Below are 18,528 nucleotides of genomic sequence, written 5' to 3' on the forward strand. Positions count from 1 at the left end.
CAGGGTCTTGGGCGGTCACATGGGCTCCAGACATGCGATGGGCATAATATAATCTCAAGTCAGCCTTACAGATGGCCATTAAGCTCACTCATCCCATCCCTGACACTCCCATCTTGCTTACTACAGACACAAGTGATACAGCAGTGGGGGCAGTACTTCAGAAATCTGTGGGTTGTCATACAGCCACTCAAATTTTTCTCCCACAAACTGTCTGCTTCCCAATGCAAATGGTCGACCTTCGACTGGGAACTATTTGCTACTTATGCCGCTGTCACATATTTCCAAGATGATATCGAAGGTCACCATCTCATGGTATTTACCGACCACAAACCGCTCGTATGTGCTTTCCACAGCTCAGGCAAGGACTCATCCCCAAGACAGTTCTGTCATATGGACCTTCTATGCCAGTTAACAAATGACATATGACATGCCAGAGGGGCAGACAACTTTATCGCCAATTTTTTATCTCGTGTGTAGGTATTATCTTCACAACTGGACCTCAGTGAACTTCTTCGATTGCAAACAGATGCCCCTGAACTTGCCGTGTTGCACTCCACTACTGAAACAGGACAAACTCGAGTTAGGGACACTTCCCAGGTTCTCGTCACCCATCTGGTGTGACATTTCAACAGGACACATACGTCTGGTGATTCCCGAACCTGTCTGCCAGGGCATTTTTAATAATATTCATGACTTGGCACACCCTGGCATATGTGCCACCACACGTCTGGTATCTGAATGTTTCGTCTGCCCCAGGGCAGTAAAACAATGCCACAGTTGGGCGCAAGTGTGTGTGGTTTGTCAGCGCGCAAAAACAGGATGTCAAAATGGTTCAAATGGCTCTGAGCACTATGGGACTCAACTGCTGTGGTCATCAGTCCCCTAGAACTTAGAACTAATTAAACCTAACTAACCTAAGGACATCACACACATCCATGCCCGAGGCAGGACTCGAACCTGCGACCGTAGCAGCAGCGCGGCTCCGGAGTGCCTAGAACCACACGACCACCGCAGCTGGCAAACAGGATGTCATACACAGCCCCCAATGGGCACACACATCGATATCATCGGGCCCTTACCCCCTCAGGTCCTTTTCATTATGTACTGTCTGCCATTGACAGCTTTACCCGCTGGGTAGAGGTAATTCCCTTCACTACTATCACAGCCAATGCGGTGGTCCGAACCCTTTTATTAATGTGGATCTTGTGCTTTTGCTGTCCAGCTTCTATCACTGTGAACCAGGGCCGCCAGTTTGAGTCCACCCTCTTCTGGCAGCTTTGTGAGCTGTGCAGGGTGAAACGATTTAGGACAACAGCATACTACCCCCAGAGCAATGGGCTTGTCGAATGCTGGCACCGAAGGCTTAAAGCTTCACTGATGTGTAACGGAGGTGAGTGGGCTGACACCTTACCATGGGTAATGTTAGGCATTCAGGCCACGTACAAAGAGGACATTGGCACGTCTCTGGTGGAAGTACTATACGGAGAACCAACCCCTCACACTCCCAGCAGAGCTAGTCGAGCCTTCAGTCCCTCCGAATCAAATCTTCGACTCGACATTTGTCAGGCATGTTAAGGAGCTAATCACTAACATTTGCATGCCCCCCTCCTCGCCCGCACTCACTTCCTCCCATATTCCTATGTAAGGACTTGGCATCATGCACTCATGTCATGGTGCGCGATGACACCATCCGACCGGCACTCAGCCCTCCATACTCGAGCCTGCACAGGGACATATCACGGCGTACAACACGTTCGAAGTGCTCATTAATGGCACACCTCAAACTGTATCTGTCTGCCACCTCAAACCAGCATGGTCTTTGGGAGAACTGCCCGATACCCCACCCAGTCAGCCCCCACCCCCTGCAACACACGAGGTATCTACCGACGGTCCGATGGTGAGTGACAAACATTCCCACACATATAACGTTACCTACTACAAGGCGTTTGACAGTGCTACAGGTGTGTGTGACATCCCCCTACAGAGTGATGCGTGTGATGACTCCCCCTCCTACAGGCAGTCCGCCGCCTCTCCCCTGTTAGGATTTAGTGATGTATCAGGGGCCAGCCTTGGAATGTGTGATGTTGCCAACAATATGGAGATTCTGACAACCCCTATATGGAAGTGGTAGTTAATGTCAACACTGATTTCATTTGCAGTTCAAAAGAGTTTTTTGTTGTGCATAATGATAACATGTTTGTATTCTACGAACGAGCCAGCTTCCCCAATGACAACTTGACGCACATTCACCTTCTCCGGTCTATTCCCTTGCCTGTTGGTACTGACCCATTAATGGTGAAAGTCCTTCATACCACTACAGGCATTCAGGTTCGCTACCCTGACTCCTCACATGCCTCTGCCCCCTCCCCAGACCCCTTCACTGCTGTACGAGGATTTGTACAGTCGGGCAGGACCATCCACTCCCCTTCCTGGCTCGAAGACTTCATTTACTAATGTAATGTAATGTATTGTTTCTGTTTAAACACCCTTCCCTCCCCCCTGGGTCTTCCTTTAATGTATGCCCTCATATTTGTGTTTGTGCTCCACACTCTAGGGGGGGGGGGGGGGGGGGGGGACTAATGTGGTGACTATCGCCCAAGTCACGTGTAACATCTTTGTTTGGCAAGCTCTTTGTGAGCAGTCTGTGGTCACGCGTGAAACAAAACATGTGTCCTGAGAATCAAGAGATGTGTACATCTGTATATGTGCACTTTGGACCAATAAAATAGCACTTATTACATGTGGTACAGTGTACATCATTTGATCTGACAATTCTACAACACTAAACCCATAAACGAAAATCTGCTTTGACTGGACTGGTACCCCATGACCCTAACCTCCATCATCACATACGTCACTTACCTTAGCCGTAATCGCAAATAACTTCATTATTCTTAAACTCCACAAATACCTGATGCTCAACATCAACATCATCATCATCATCATCATCATACTCTTCCAAAATTGCTTCATCAATAACAGCACTAACAACACAAGTATCATCACCATTAAATTCACACACCTCACCTACATTCATTTGCAATAAGCTACCAGTCTCAAACTTACCAACCTCAGTTATTTCACAGCTCTCATTCACCTCTACATCAAAAATACCACCTAATTCAGATCCAATACAGTCATCATCTGTTTACATACGTCGATAACACAGTTTTCTGACCAAGAGAAGATATCATTAGTACACACTGCATCAAAATTCTCATCACTCTCACATTCTGGTTTGTGATTAGTATCTACATCACTATAATTAAACATAGTATTCCAAAACTTCTGATTGAAACATAAATGAGAAACCTGATATTCATTCTGTTCAACTTCAGATACGTGTGCCACATTATTAATACCGTTATTATTGTATAATTGATTGACTGACTGATTTATTCAACCATAGAACAATATACGTTGCATGGATGTCATCAAATGTTTGTACAATATTTCTTACAATAAACATGTCTCTTTACAGTATATACAGCTCCTATGCTTTGTTCTACTTTTCTAATCATATAAGTTAAATTTGTTATACAGTACAATGTTCATGAACATTAATCTACAGTTATTTTAAATATTTATCTGCAGCTTAATAGCTGTTATCTAGTAAATATTTTTTTAGCCTTTGACTAAAGGTGTGGGAATCATTTACATCTTTTATTTCTAGTGGTAATCTGTTGTACAATTTAAGATCATGATATGATACACTATTTTGAGTGTTACCGCTATTTGTTACTATTTGAACAGCTCTTTTCTGTATCTTAAAAATAGTTTGTATGTTTCCAGCACTAACCCCCCCCCCCCCAAAAAAAATTATCCCATAACTGAGGACTGAATGCATATACCCAAAGTAGGCTACTTTGAGGGATGAAATATTGCACACTGGTGCAAGGATTCCCAGGGTGTAACATGAACATGCTGAAGATAGCCTCTTTGCTAAAATTCTCCCACACCCTGTCCATTTTAGCTGACAGTCTACATTCATCCCCAAGAATTTGCTGTCTGTTACACAATCAAGTACCTCATTTTTTACTTACAGTGTAATGTCGATGGGTTTTTATTTAGACAGAAGTTTATACAGTTTGTCTTTTTGACATTTAGAGTTACTTTATTCTTTAGTGACCAGTTGTGGATGTCTCTGAGAGCTTCATTGGATTTTTCTACTAACAGTGTTGAGCTTTTGTCTGTAATCACTACAGTGCTGTCATCAGCAAATAGTATTTTTTCCCCATGCCTCACACTCTGTGGGGAAAATATACATACATAAAATAGAGGGAAACATTCCACTTGGGAAAAATGTATCTAAAACAAAGATTCAGTAACTTACCAAACGAAAGCGTTGGTATGTTGATAGAAACAATAACAATAACAAACACAAACACACACACAAATTTCAAGCTTTCGCAACCCACGGTTGCTTCATCAGGAAAGAGGGAAGGAGAGGGAAAGACGAAAGGATGTGGGTTTTAAGGGAGAGGGTAAGGAGTCATTCCAATCCCGGGAGCGGAAAGACTTACCTTGGGGGGAAGAAAGGACAGGTATACAATCGCGCGCGCACACACACACACACACACACTCACACACACATACACATATCCATCTGCACATATAGAGACACAGGCAGAAATATGTAAATGCAAAGAGGTTGCGCAGAGATGTCAGTCAAGGCGGAAATACAGAGGCAAAGATGTTGTTGAATGACAGATGATGAACAAGGGGCGGCAACTTGAAATTAGCGGAGGTTGAGGCCTGGTGGGTAATGGGAAGAGAGAATATATTGAAGGGCATGATCCCATCTCCAGGGTTCTGATAGGTTGGTGTCAGTGGGAAGTATCCAGATAACCCGGACAGTGTAACACTGTGCCAAGATGTGCTGGTCGTGCATCAAAGCATGTTTAGCCACAGGGTGATCCTCATTACCAACAAACACTGTCTGCCTGTGTCTGTTCATGCAAATTGACAGTTTGTTGCTGGTCATTCCCACATAGAAGGCTTCACAGTGTAGGCCTGTCAGTTGGTAAATCACGTGGGTGCTTTCACATGTGGCTCTGCCTTTGATCGTGTACACCTTCCGGGTTACAGGACTGGAGTAGGTGGTGGTGGGAGGGTGCATGGGACAGGTTTTACACCGGGGACGGTTACAAGGGTAGGAGCCAGAGGGTAGGGAAGGTGGTTTGGGGGTTTCATAGGGATGAACCAAGAGGTTACAAAGGTTAGGTGGACGGCGGAAAGACACTCTTGGTAGAGTGGGGAGGATTTCATGAAGGATGGATCTCATTTTAGGACAGGATTTGAGGAAGTCGTATCCCTGCTGGAGAGCCACATTCAGAGTTTGATCTAGTCCCGGAAAGTATCCTGTCACAAGTGGGGCGCTTTTGGGGTTCTTCTGTGGGAGGTTCTGGGTTTGAGGGGATGAGGAAGTGGCTCTGGTTATTTGCTTCTGTACCTGGTCAGGAGGGTAGTTGCAGGATGCGAAAGCTGTTTTCCGGTTATTGGTGTAATGGTTCAGGGATTCAGGACTAGAGCAGATTCGTTTGCCATGAAGACCTAAGCTGTAGGGAAGGGACCATTTGATATGGAATGGGTGGAAGCTGTCATAATGTTGGTGGGTTTGATGTGGACGGATGTGTGAATCTGGCCACATCAAACCCACCAACAAGCAACAGTACTTCCATTACCTACTACTGCCTTTTCCCGAATAGTTGGCTCCATGATTATTTCTCCTTTTAAATTGCCTATGGTTATCCCTGTTGCTCCTATTCTGTTGATGTTTAAAATTTCCATCACTATTACCATTTTTACCTTGACAGAAATTATCATTATCTCTGTTTCTGTAGTTATTGCCATTGTGATCTCTATCACTTTGATTGTTATGGTACATGCTTCTTTCTACTGTCCCATCCAGCTTGTCAACATACAGAAAAATTGTTCAAGGCAATCATCATGTCCATGTACTAAATCCCTCTGTAACCTCTCGGGTAACCTCCTTTTTAGTGCATAAATCAATGTAATTTGTCAAGGTGTGTTACTTTCTTACGTTGATTCTTACAAAACTCTTTCACGGTACCATACAAAACTCTTTCACGGTACCATCCCTATTCTTATAATTTGGACCATTCAGAAATTCATTTTTAATTCTCCCATGTTCAGCTCCTGACCAAAATTTATTTAAAAAACTTTTTTCAAAACTTTGATATGTTTACCACTGATTTAAATTTAGATTTACACACAACACAGCTTTGCCTTCAAAACATCTTTTAACAAATTAAATTATTTGATTGTCACTCATGCCTAACACAAAAATATCCCTATAGTGATGTAGAGAATCCATTGGATGTAATTATCTGATGGAAAATTTTTGATTGGGATGTTGAACCACGCAATACCATTGTTTGAATACTGACTGTTGTGAATGCAATTTTCCTGAACCACTGAAACTTTTTGATCTAAACCATTTACAATAGTTAGCATTCTGTTTTGCAGATTTACAATTTTTTGATCTAAACCACTGTTCCAGTTCCATTTTTTCCTCAATGGCCTTCTGTTGAACTCTGACATCTTTAGCATTCTTCTCCTGTTGTGAATATTGTGCAACTAACTCATTTTCCAAAACAATAAATTTACTTTCTAAAACATCATCTTTTTCATTCACACTTCTTAATCCATCTGACAACTCATTTTTTAATTTCAAAACCTGATTACTAAGTTGGTCTATTTAGTATTATTGTACCTTGTCCATTTTACTATTGTTTTCAGACTGTTCTGATTTCATTTCCACTAATTTTGCTAAAATCAAGTGCAAAGTATCAGTTTTAACTGTTTCTTCACTGACTACACTTTCACTGGGTTTAAACATGTCTTGGCTGGGTTCTACAACTTTCACAGCTACATCAACCCCCTCATCTCTATTCATTTTCCTAACAATCACACAAGTCCACCGAAAAAAAAAAAAAAGAAAGGTGAATTGTACTTCTCTTTTCTGATGTCGTTTATCGTAGCTGTCAAGTCATCTTTTAATTTACCCAGTCCATCATTGTTGATATTGTCTCATCACTGCAGATCTCACTTTGTTGGGCAGCTCTTGGGTCTTCTTTTGCTGAGTAATATGAGTACTTTTACATAAAAACTGCAAATACAAATATTGTCCTTTCTTCTTCTGCAACAGACAAAACTTCGTTATCAGTCAACAGATCCTACACATCTCTATTAAAATTCTCTGTCTTCGCACAAATTTTGAAAGCTTCGATATGGGTAAGATATACAAAAGAAAAACTTTTTACTTATCTTCATTTTCTCTTCTTGTTGTTGGCTGCACTTTTTGCACCTAGGGGTACATTCTTGAAGCTGAAATTTTGACTTAATATTTTGGGTTCCTGATGACTAAATAACTGATGAAGATTTGCCTGTATATTCCTTGAATTTTATTCTAAACATGAGCACGCCATGCTGAGGTGCTCAGTTATGGCTTGGCAGCGGTTAAGAATGGAGCTCCCGTTGGATGTTACTGCCAAATGCGAATTGTGTACAGTTATTCGGTTTTTGAATGCAAAGGGCAGTGCACCGATTGAAATCCATCACCAATTGAGGGAAGTGTCTGGTGAGTCGTGCATGGAAATCAAAAATGTTCTTAAGGGGGGGTAGAGAGTTTTCAGCTGGTTGGACCAAAATTCACGACAAACAAAGGAGCAGGAGACTGTCAATTTCTGAGGAGACAGTGTTGAAGGTTGAGCAAAGCATGCACGAAGATCGACAGATCACCCTGGCTGATCTCTGCACGTTGGTTACTGAGGTTTCCCGAAGCACCGCTCACAGAATTTTAATGGAAACATTGAACTACTGGAAGGTGTGCGCAAGATGGGTGCCACGCATGCTGACTGAGAACCACATGCAGCAACAAGTTGATGCTTCCCACGCATCTCCTCACTGCCTTGCAGCTGAACAGGACAACTTTCTGGACTCAATTGTCATGGGTGACAAAACCTGGGCATACCACTTTACACCTGAGACCAAACAACAATCATGCCAGTGGTGGCATCATTCTTTGCTAAAGTCGTGGAAATTCAAACAAACACAGTCTGCCGGTAAAGTCATGACAACCGTTTTTTGGGATCGGAAAGGGGTATTGTTGGTTGACTTTATGCCCACTGGGACCACAATTAACACTGACAGGTACTGTGAGACTCTGAAAAAACTCGAACGGGCAATTCAGAACCAGAGAAGAGGAATGTTGAGCAAGGGCGTACACATTCTCCATGAAAACGCTTGCCCACACATCATTCAACAAATCGTTACTCTCCTGCAACAGTTTCAGTGTAACATAATCACCCACTCACCTTATAGTCCTGACTTGGCACCCAGTGACTATCACCTGTTCCTTAAGTTAAAAGAACATTTGGTCGGAGAGCGATTCAGCTCCGACAACGAGGTGAAAGAAGAGGTTCATAACTTTCTGAACAGCATGGCGGCGAGCTGGTATGACATGGGCATACAAAAACTACCACAGCATCTACAAAAATACATCAACAGAAATGGTGATTATGTCGAAAAATAGCTAAATGTTCAAGCTGTAAACTGATGTAAACCATTGTAGAAATAAACAGGTCTATCTACTTATAAAAAAAAGGAGACCTTACTTTTTGGATTGCCCTTGTATATTGTTATTGACAAACTTAGAGAAACGTCTACTTGCATCTGAGGCATGCTCACTACTACTTACAGTCTATGGTACTCACAATATATTGTAAAGGCCTTTCCATATTTCTGCTTGTATCTGTATATGTGTGTGTGTGTGTGTGTGTGTGTGTGTGTGTGTGTGTGTGTGTGTGTGTGTGTGCGCGCGCGCGCGCGCGCGCGCGCGCAGCGCGCGCGCGCGCGCGCGCGCGCGCACGTGAGTGTATAACTGTCCTTTTTTCCCTCTAAGGTAAGTCTTTCCGCTCCTGGGATTGGAATGACTCCTTACCCTCTCCCTTAAAACCCACATCCTTTCATCTTTCCCTCTCCTTCCCTCTTTCCTGATGAAGGAACCATGGGTTGCGAAAGCTTGAATTTTGTGTGTGTGTTTGTGTTTGTTTGTGTGTCTATCAACATACTAACACTTTCGTTTGGTAAGTTACATCATCTTTGTTTTTAGAGATATGTAGATAGACAACAGTATGAGGGTTTAGGTTTGAACACAGCTGAGCCAAAAGACACCCATCTTGTGAATACTGACATCATGAATAAGCAGTCACTGATGCCTAACACAATTTTGCAGTCTTAGAGTTGCACTACAAGCTTGAGATGATCGCCATTCAAATAATCCCAATGGCAGCAGCAATTGTGAAGGCATCAGAATGATGTACAGTTGCAGGCACTTCCCAACCCACCCCCAGCAACACAGCCCTCTCACAGATAGCACCGACACACACTCTGCCATGTGATTATCCCCAAAAATACCCTCCCTGTAAATGGAAACTTCTTCCTTAAATAGGAAGTGTTCACCAATCGTGAACCATCAAAGATGGTTTAGTCGGAAAGAGTGGCCACTGTAACGGAACATATTAAAGGCTTTACTGTACCGAAGTATGCGATACCCTCCAAATTCAACCGGTTTAACGAGTATTTATGATTATAGCAAAGGTATTGTGTATGTTAACAATGATTGCATAACATGTCTCCATAAACAGTCAACCCATTAAATTATACTGAGTAACTGACCCACACAAAAGTTTATATCACTTGATCACTGATACAGCAAATGTCATCATGTAAAAACACTAAGTTCATCTTAAATAATTAATATGAAGTACGAAAAATAGTGGCCAACTTAGGTATTTTGGATCTCCTTAAATAAAAATCACCCAGTGAAACCTATTTGTTCACTAGGAGCGTTTTCACTCAGTATTCACGTAAGCAATCCTATTTTAGACGAAAACCAACGTAATTCTTAATAATTCATGTTATTTACTTATTTATGCAAATTAGAGAAGTCAATTGACAAACTTCTAAAAAACGGCCTTTTTGTAACAGAGAATTATTCTGTCAAGTCAACAAATCTGTCTGTCATTTTAATAACATGTTAAATTATGTCACTCGATGCAAATTAATAACTTTTCTGCACAAATTATGATAACAGATGTACATGTGACTTATAAACTATATCTCTTTTTAGTAGTTCTTTGACAATGTTATAAATACGAGCAGCAAGAAGGGTCGAGAGGCAGTTGGAATGTCACTTTGGTAAAGAGTGTTTGGGTGTTATTGTTTGAGGTGGATAAACAATGCAAAGAACATGTAACGGAAATACTACTTTGTGTTGAGTCATAGTCTTTGGTGAACAGTGGAATTAAGATGGCCACCAGAGTAATAAATATTTGAAGTTTACATATTTGTTGGTTTCGCTCGTTCTTTATCATCAAAAGCACATAAAAAACACAGGACCTCATGTTTTTAACCCTAGACAACCAGATGTAGAGCCAGCATCAGCATCGAGAGACAGCAGCGATCCAGCAAGTAGCAGCGATTACCACAACACAATGCATTTTAATGGCGCCAACCTAACATCAAGTGCTAACAAGCTCCGTAAATGGGAGTGAAATAGTGCGATTATAGCAATTAGCTATATCTATGACTAGGCGACCATTACACCACATAGCCAGTGCCAACAATGTTCTATGGTGCCACGGCTCAACCACATCACCTTTTGAATCTTTACTCCTCATCTGCGACTATTCTGCATTTTGCAGACCATCCAACTGTCCAGTAGGATGTAAGTCATCCAAATGTCAGATAGACACCAATCTCATGATCATATATCAACACCGATTCTGTTGTAATATCAAGTTGATTAGGTATTAATCTGTTGTACTGCAAAAAACCTTTTACACTAATCTCCACAAAATTTCAAACCTAACTTTCTGGTTTGTTAAATGGTATTATCATGACACTGTCAAAAGCTAATTTGCATTATGCTAAAGTCAGGTGAAAAGAGGTGGAGAACACAAATAAACTTCTTCTTTACTTTATTTATTGAACAAACTTAAACTTTTACTATGTTATGATTTCCCTGATGATTCACTAATGATTCATTACTGCATCCTGCTTTAATTATTTAATGATTCTGTCTACTTTGTGGTATTACTGATGTTGAGCTATGAAAACATAATGTTTTTGCTATATTACAATTTATGCTGAAAAATAATAAGATTTTATACTTGGGAATATTTGACATTATGCTGATTGAAGGATTTGTTATACTGATGGGTTTGTTGATAATGTTAGATAATGGTTGGTGCAAGGTACATAATAACTAGAAATTTGTAACTGTTTTAAATTTACTGTCCATGCTACATAGTAATTTGTACAAAGGATTGTGATATATAACAGTGACCTGATGATGATTGTTCTTGTTATTGTACAGGGGACCTAGCCAGTTTGGGTTATTGTGAGTTATTCATTGATACTTTGTTGAGAACTTAAAATTTTCTTTCATGCACATAGCTGCAACCATGCTGCAGGTGTAGGTTCCCACCATGATTTCTTGCAATGCTTATGTGCCTAGCCACCCTTTCCTTTGTGACAGAAGCAGTCCTTTCCAGTGAAAGCTGCTTACAAGGTATGCTTTCAGCCCTTTGCTGAACGCACTAATATATCCAGCCACCAGCTACCCAATAGAGTCATGTGGTTTCTGCTGGTCTTGTCCTGGGGTGCAGATGACAGAGAAGTCCCACTCTTGTTTTTTAGCTTTCAGGCAGAGCAGATGGCCTCATGTTGCCTGCATCTGTCTCTGCTCTCTGCAACTGGCTACTGGTTAGTCTGAACATGGAACACCTTTCTCTCCCCTTCCTATTTCTGTGTTTCACTATCACTTAGACTGGCATATGCCTCTACAATCCAGCCTGGACAAGTCCTCATGTACACCATACTGTCCGAATATTCTCAAAATCTATTTTACTCCTCTCTTTCGCTTCAAATCACCCCCATTTCCAGCATCCCCCTCTACCATTTTTGACACAGGCTCAGTACTATTTGACTGTTGCAGCCACCAGTTGGCACCAGCAGGACCCTCCATTCACCATGAATCAACATCGAGCACTGCACCAGAACCAAGTAAACTACATACATAAGCCATGAAAATTATGTGCTGGATTTGTGCCACTTCTGCAGGCATTGCAGTCAACACAGTTAGCATAAAAGTGATGTGCAAATTATACCAGTGCCCACAGACACCACTCCATCAATGACCACATTGCTGGCCTCACAGCCATGCTGCCTCCCCATGGACCAAACTGCTGCTGTCAAGTTGCATGGCCCCCAACGACCAGCATCACATCTGCCTTGACTGGTCAAAACCATCTCGCTGCCACCTGTGGCTGTATGATCCATTTGTTGGCATAGCCAGCCAACTTTGCTCATGGGTTCTGGCTTTAATGACGGGAAGTCTGTGCCTTGCCACTGTTTCAGCCAGCAGTCACCAGTGGGTGTCATGTGCCTTTAGCCATGCCACAAACATGCACATTACTGCTGTTACCTAATGCATGTCACACTGCACTGACTAAATAGGTATCCTTGGACATCTGACCAATGAGAGCAAACAGGGATTCTCAGACCAGGAAATTGTTGTTTTATTTGCACAGTGGTCACTGATTACTGACTATACTGATGCATCTTTGACGTTGTCATTACAAATAGATTCATTTTAAAACATTAGGAGTCACAATGTTATAGGCAGAACAGTTAATTGGTACTTATGAAACAGTTGCATTGCATCCAGATTCAATAATAACTGCTAGATGTAGAGTGGATGTTTTTGCTATTAGTCTAGCACTGGAGAGTTGCTCCAACCAGTCTATCCAATAGTCCTGTACAGCAAGGATGGCTGATGATTAGACACATTATATTGCTTAACAAACGTGAGGAACAGCAGGAAGGATGCTGCTATGAACAGTTTTATTTACGGATATATGCTTCAAGTGTTACTTTTCAGCTGATTTCCGATAACCACTTTTAATAATGATTTTCACAGGTTTGCAGCCAGGTTCCATTGTCCTGACAACACGATATTTCGGTGGACCATCCTGCTGCCATCTTCAGGTGAGATCGAGTGCACAATCATGCCAGAACTGAAGAGACCTCAGATTCGGCGGCTCCTTTATACCGCAGGTACTGGCCGTTGCACGTGCGCGAGCAACAGAAGAGCTGCCCTCTGTGAGACGAAAATTGCAGCAGTGCCAGCGGTAAAAACTATCAAAAGCGAGGAATCGCAAAATTAAAATGCAGCCGGTCGGAAACCAGACTGTTGTTGTTTTATCTGTGATAAAATAGGATTCCACATTTTACTTAAAGGAAAACCTTTATCTCTATTAATAATATCATCAGACAGACGTATTTCAACTGATTCTTTCAATACGCAATCCCAGTAATGGGAAGCCGAGGCAATAATTTGCGTCTCATTATATGACATATTGTGCCCTTCATTAAGACAGTGTTCAGCAATGGCTGATTTTTCCGGCTGGAGCAATTCCTTGCTTTTGACAGTTTTTACCACTGGCGCTGCTGCAATTCTTCGCCTCACAGAGGGCAGCTCTTCCGTTGCTCGCGCACGCACAACGGCCAGTACCCGCTGTATAAAGGAGCCACCGAATCTGAGGTCTCTTCAGTTCCGGCGTGATTGTGCACTCAATCTCACCTGAAAATGGCGGCCAGATGGTCCGTCGAAATATTATGTTGTCGTCAGGACGATGGAACCCGGCTGCAAACCCGTGAAATTCATCAGTATTTGATACGCCGGGAAAATCTACATGCTTAGTTGATGATTTAGGAGTGACATATGAGGGAAAACCTGTAATGCATGCTTTTTGGATGTTATTTGTTAAGATTGTTTCTAATGGTCTTGTGGTGGGACCGATGATGAATTATTAATAGTTATGCAGGATTTGAAAGCAGAATACTTCATATCGGCCTAGTGGTTTGTTTTGCTTGCTAAATGTGCTTCTCTGTGCCTTATTCTAGTTTGTGAGTCAGCCTGTACAAACTGAAGATGGTATTGGTCTTCTGTTATGAGGGTGGTCTCATAAGTACCCGGCATGACTGAGAGATGGCAGTTGTTGAAAAATGTGTCTGGATTAGAAAGTATATGACCTATGAAGCACATGTTTGAAAATGCCACATTGTTTAGTATTTGTTTGGCAACCATCAATAGTGAATGTGGTGAGTGAACTTGTAAAAATGGAGAAAACTGGTCATCATTATGTGATACAAATTTTTTTTTTTTTTGAAAGGCCTCAGCTAAAGCTGAGCTAGATTGAACTTTGGGAGAGTCTGCTCCTTCGTTGACAACAGAAAAATATTGGGTGGCTGAGTTTAAACGAGGCCATATGAATGGCTCTTGAGCACTATGGGACTTAACATCTGAGGTCATCAGTCCCCTCGAACTTAGAAGTACTTAAACATCACTAACCTAAGGACATCACACACATCCATGCCCGAGGCAGGATTCAAACCTGCAACCATAGCGGTCACACGGTTCCAGACTGAAGTGCCTAGAACTGCTTGGCCACACTGGCCGGCGAGACCGGTGTGCAAGCTTTGGGCTGAGTTTTCTCACACTTGAGCAAAAACAGTGTCATGAAGATGTTTCAATTGAGTGTTTAGCAAAGTTTTGCAGTAACAAAGCAGATTTTTTGCACTGTTTCATAACCATGGATGAAACATGAGTCCACCATTTCACTCCTGGGACAAAAGAACAATCAAAACAATGGACACAAATTGGAGAACCGACTCCAAAGAAGGTGAAGACCATTTCACCTGCAGCCAAGGTCATGGCATCGGTTTTTTGGGATGCGTGTCAGATAATTTTCATTGACTACCTTGAAAAATGAAAAACTATCAACGACGAGTATTATGCAAACTTATTGCAATGTTTGGGTGAAGAAATCAAGCAAAAACAGCCACATTTGGCCAAGAAGAAAGTGTTGTTTCTTCAGGACAATGCACCATCTCACAAGTCTGTTATTGCAATGGCCACAATTAATGAATTAAAGTTTGAATTGCTACCTCATGCACCCTATTCACCAGATTTATCCCCCACACATTATTTTCTGTTCCCAAGTTTGTAAAAATGGCTTGTTGGTCAAAGATTTTCAACAAATGAAGATGTGATGTCGGCAGTTAATGGCTATTTTGAAGAGTTAGATAGTTCTCATTATAAAAAGGATATCAAACTTACTGAACATCGCTGGGAAATCAATCCATATGCAACATACAACATAGCACACAGTTGTGCCAAACGACCTTCGTAGCGAAGTATACATTTTAGAGATTTCTGGTGGAGCAGTTCTGACAAGGAGTATCAGCGAGACCGATGCTGTGGGACATATATCCAGCTCTCCTGTGGTATTTAAAACCAAAGACTTATATCCTTTAGCTTTTAACAGACTGAAGCTGAAACCTAAATAAAACCACTGGAAATAATAACTAAAAATACTGAAAAATAAATAAGAAACAGAGAATTTTCTTAAACAAATTTTCTTAAACAAATTTTCTTAAATAAATAAATAAATTAGTTAAAATCTAATAAACAATTCTCCAGGATGGGGGCTGAAATCATTGAACCAGCTCCCCAGCATTCGTAAGACACAGATACATGGCTTGATATATCTGTTAAAAGCCTTGGATATAAAACGGAATGCCACAGAAATGAACATGGCTATTTAAAAGGACTTTGCCCATGGCAACATGAAATGTACAGAGTTTTAATACCAAGAAAAAGAAGTTCTCCAGGAGTTGGAAGCATTGAAGATTGATGTGGGGTTGACAACAGAAACAAAGAAAAAAAGGGGGGAAAGGAAATGAAATGATGAGAGATTATATTCATTCCAACAGTGGTTTCTTGGAGGAGGAGAGGGCCAAGAGATGTGTGTGTCAATAGTGGTCCTTAAAAAACATAAGCAGAGCATTAAGGATTGGGAACAAATATATGGAAGAGTTAAGACTATAGACTTTAAGCCCCTTTATGGGAGATTTTAATGGAAGAATAGTTTCACAGGTGGATAATGAAATACTAGGAGGATATGGAGAGGATGTTGTAATAAAAATGGTGAAAAACTAGTAAATATGCTGAGGTGACAAACACCAAGGGACAGTGATATACTAGTATCAGATGGTAGTACCATCATATGCACAAGGTACAAAAGGGCAATGCATTGGCAGAGCTGTCATTTACACTCAAGTAATTCATGTGAAAGGTTTCTGGCATGATTATGGCTGCAGAACATGAATTAACAAACTCTGAATGCAGAATCATAGTTGGAGCTGGATGCATGGGACATTCCACTTCAGAAATCATTAGGGAATTCAATATTCTGAGGTCCAGAATGTCAAGAGTGTGCCAAGAATACAAAATTTCAAGCATTACCTCTCAACATAGACAGTGCATCAAAATTTGGCAGCAGATGAAGTAAGTGTCTTTGTTAAAGTATGACATCAGCTGCATCATCTCTCCTGGACTTGTGACCATATTGTTTGGAACCTAGACAACTGGAAAAGTGTGGCCTGTTCATATTTCAGATGAGTCCCAATTTCAGTTGGTAAGAGCTGATGATAGGGTTTGAGAGTGGTGCAGTCCCCATGAATCTATGGCCCCTAGCTGTCAACAAGGAACTGTGCAAGCTGGTGGTGGCTCCAAAATGGTATGGACTGTGTTTACATGAAATGGACTGGGTCTTGTGGTCCAACTGTACTGATCATTCACTGGAAATAGTTATGTTTGGCTATATGGAGATCATTTGCAGCCATTCATGTTCCCAAACAATGATGGAATTTTTATGGATGACAATGTACCATGTCACTGGGCCACAACTGTTTGCGATTGGTTTGAAGAATATTCTGGACATTTCGAGCAAATGGTTTAGCGACCAGGTTGCCCAACATGAATCCCATCAAACATTTATGGGACACAATCAAGAGGAAGGGAAAAAACTCCAAATTGCTGAGAGGTGGGTACAAATTATACTGGCAGGGTCACAATAAAGAGGCGAAAAATGGAGTGGGGTTTGTGTTTCACAAAGCCATTGACCCAGTTACAGATGTGAGCTTTGTAAGTGAAAGGATAATTAGAGCAAGCTTGAAATTGGGAAAGAATAATTTTACTATACTCCAAGTGTACACACCAGCTAGGGTGCAGCGAGGAAGAGAAAATGAAATTCCTTGAAGAACTGGAAGACCAGGTAAGAGAAGATAACATTATGATAATTGGGGATCCAAATGCTCAGATTGGATGGCTATGAGGTGGTGATGGGCCCTTTTGGATACGGAAAAAGAAATGTTAAGGGCGAAGAAATTCTAAATCTGTGCATAAGGAATCATCTTACAGTGAAGAATACATTCTTCAAGAAACAAGCTAGCCATCAGATTACTAGATATGGCTGAGATGGCAAATCTAAGACAGTTATAGCTATATATTAACAGACAAATTAATTGGAGGAAAATTAAGGGACACTAAAGTCGTACCAAGTGAATACTTGCATAGTGACTACAGGTTACTAGTAGCTGATCTAAATTATAAGATGAAAAGTTTGCATGCTGTTCAAAGAATGCCAGAAATTAAGGAGTGGAAATTGAAAGAAGAAGAAAATAAGAAAAGTTTTTCAAAATCGAGTAGCACAAAAACTGAAAGGGGTAGTGTAGAGGAAGAGTGGAACCTATTTAAAATATCAATAGTTAACAGTGCTGTGCAGATATGTGACATAATAAAGGGTAAAGTGAAAGACAAAGAAACCAGTTGGTGGAACAATAGGGCAAAAGATGCAATTAAAAAAATATAATATTGCAAAGAAAAACATGGAGTTTGGAAAAAGAAATCAGGACCAGGGGCTGGTACCAAAAGATGAACACAAAGTGACAACACTGGAGAAGGAATACCGACAAAAGAAACTCCAAGCAAAGAGAATTGTGAAAGAAGAAAAGGAGAAGAGTTGGGAAATATTCACCCAGAAACTAGAGCAGGATAGCAAAGGGAACCAAAAACTGCTATATGGGTTATTGAAAAGTAAAAGATCTGATAGAGAAGACATAAAAGTGATTGAAACAGAGGACGGGGATATTATCAGGGACATGGAATATATCAGAGAAGAGATGAAAAATTATTTTGAAATCTTACTGAATGGGGAAGGTGCACAAGAAAGTGACACAGAAGTCATTGAATTAGAGGAAAAGCAGGATCCAATCTCTTGGTTAGAAACTGAGAATTCCCTGAAACAGATGAAAAGTGGGAAGGAGGCTGGAGTCGATGAGCTGACGGCGGATATGATTAAAGCCGCAGGACTCCATGGAATACAATGGTTACACGAGATGATAGGGGTGATATGGAAAGAAAACAAAGTGCTGGATGAATGGAAAAAAGCAAGTATAATGCCACTGTTCAAGAAAAGCAGCAGAAAGAAATGCACCAACTACTGAGGAATCACACTGTTATCACACTGCCTTAAGATAATGGAAAAGGTCATAGAGAAAAGACTGTGGAAAATTCTAGAAAACCAATTAGAG

General features: G+C 41.2%; 1 protein-coding gene across 1 annotated transcript; it reads left to right on the top strand.

Annotated features, from left to right (window-relative positions):
• The first annotated feature begins 17,247 nt into the window (after nt 1-17,247).
• On the top strand, nt 17,248-17,807 carry LOC126101189 (uncharacterized). Its single transcript, XM_049911885.1, has 2 exons — nt 17,248-17,407; nt 17,452-17,807. The coding sequence occupies exons 1-2, from the start codon at nt 17,248-17,250 to the stop codon at nt 17,805-17,807; spliced, it is 516 nt and encodes a 171-aa protein (XP_049767842.1).
• The last annotated feature ends 721 nt before the right edge of the window (nt 17,808-18,528 follow it).

This window comes from Schistocerca cancellata, chromosome 9 (assembly GCF_023864275.1).
Source record: "Schistocerca cancellata isolate TAMUIC-IGC-003103 chromosome 9, iqSchCanc2.1, whole genome shotgun sequence".
In the NCBI taxonomy this organism is placed as follows: domain Eukaryota; kingdom Metazoa; phylum Arthropoda; class Insecta; order Orthoptera; family Acrididae; genus Schistocerca; species Schistocerca cancellata.

What these genes read in the sequence shown, in the direction of transcription:
- LOC126101189 (XM_049911885.1), top strand. Translation starts at nt 17,248, where the DNA reads ATGCTCAGATTGGATGGCTATGAGGTGGTGATGGGCCCTTTTGGATAC. An exon ending in CCATCAGATTACTAGATATG is followed by an intron (nt 17,408 to 17,451) that starts GCTGAGATGGCA and finishes ATATATTAACAG; the next exon opens with ACAAATTAATTGGAGGAAAA.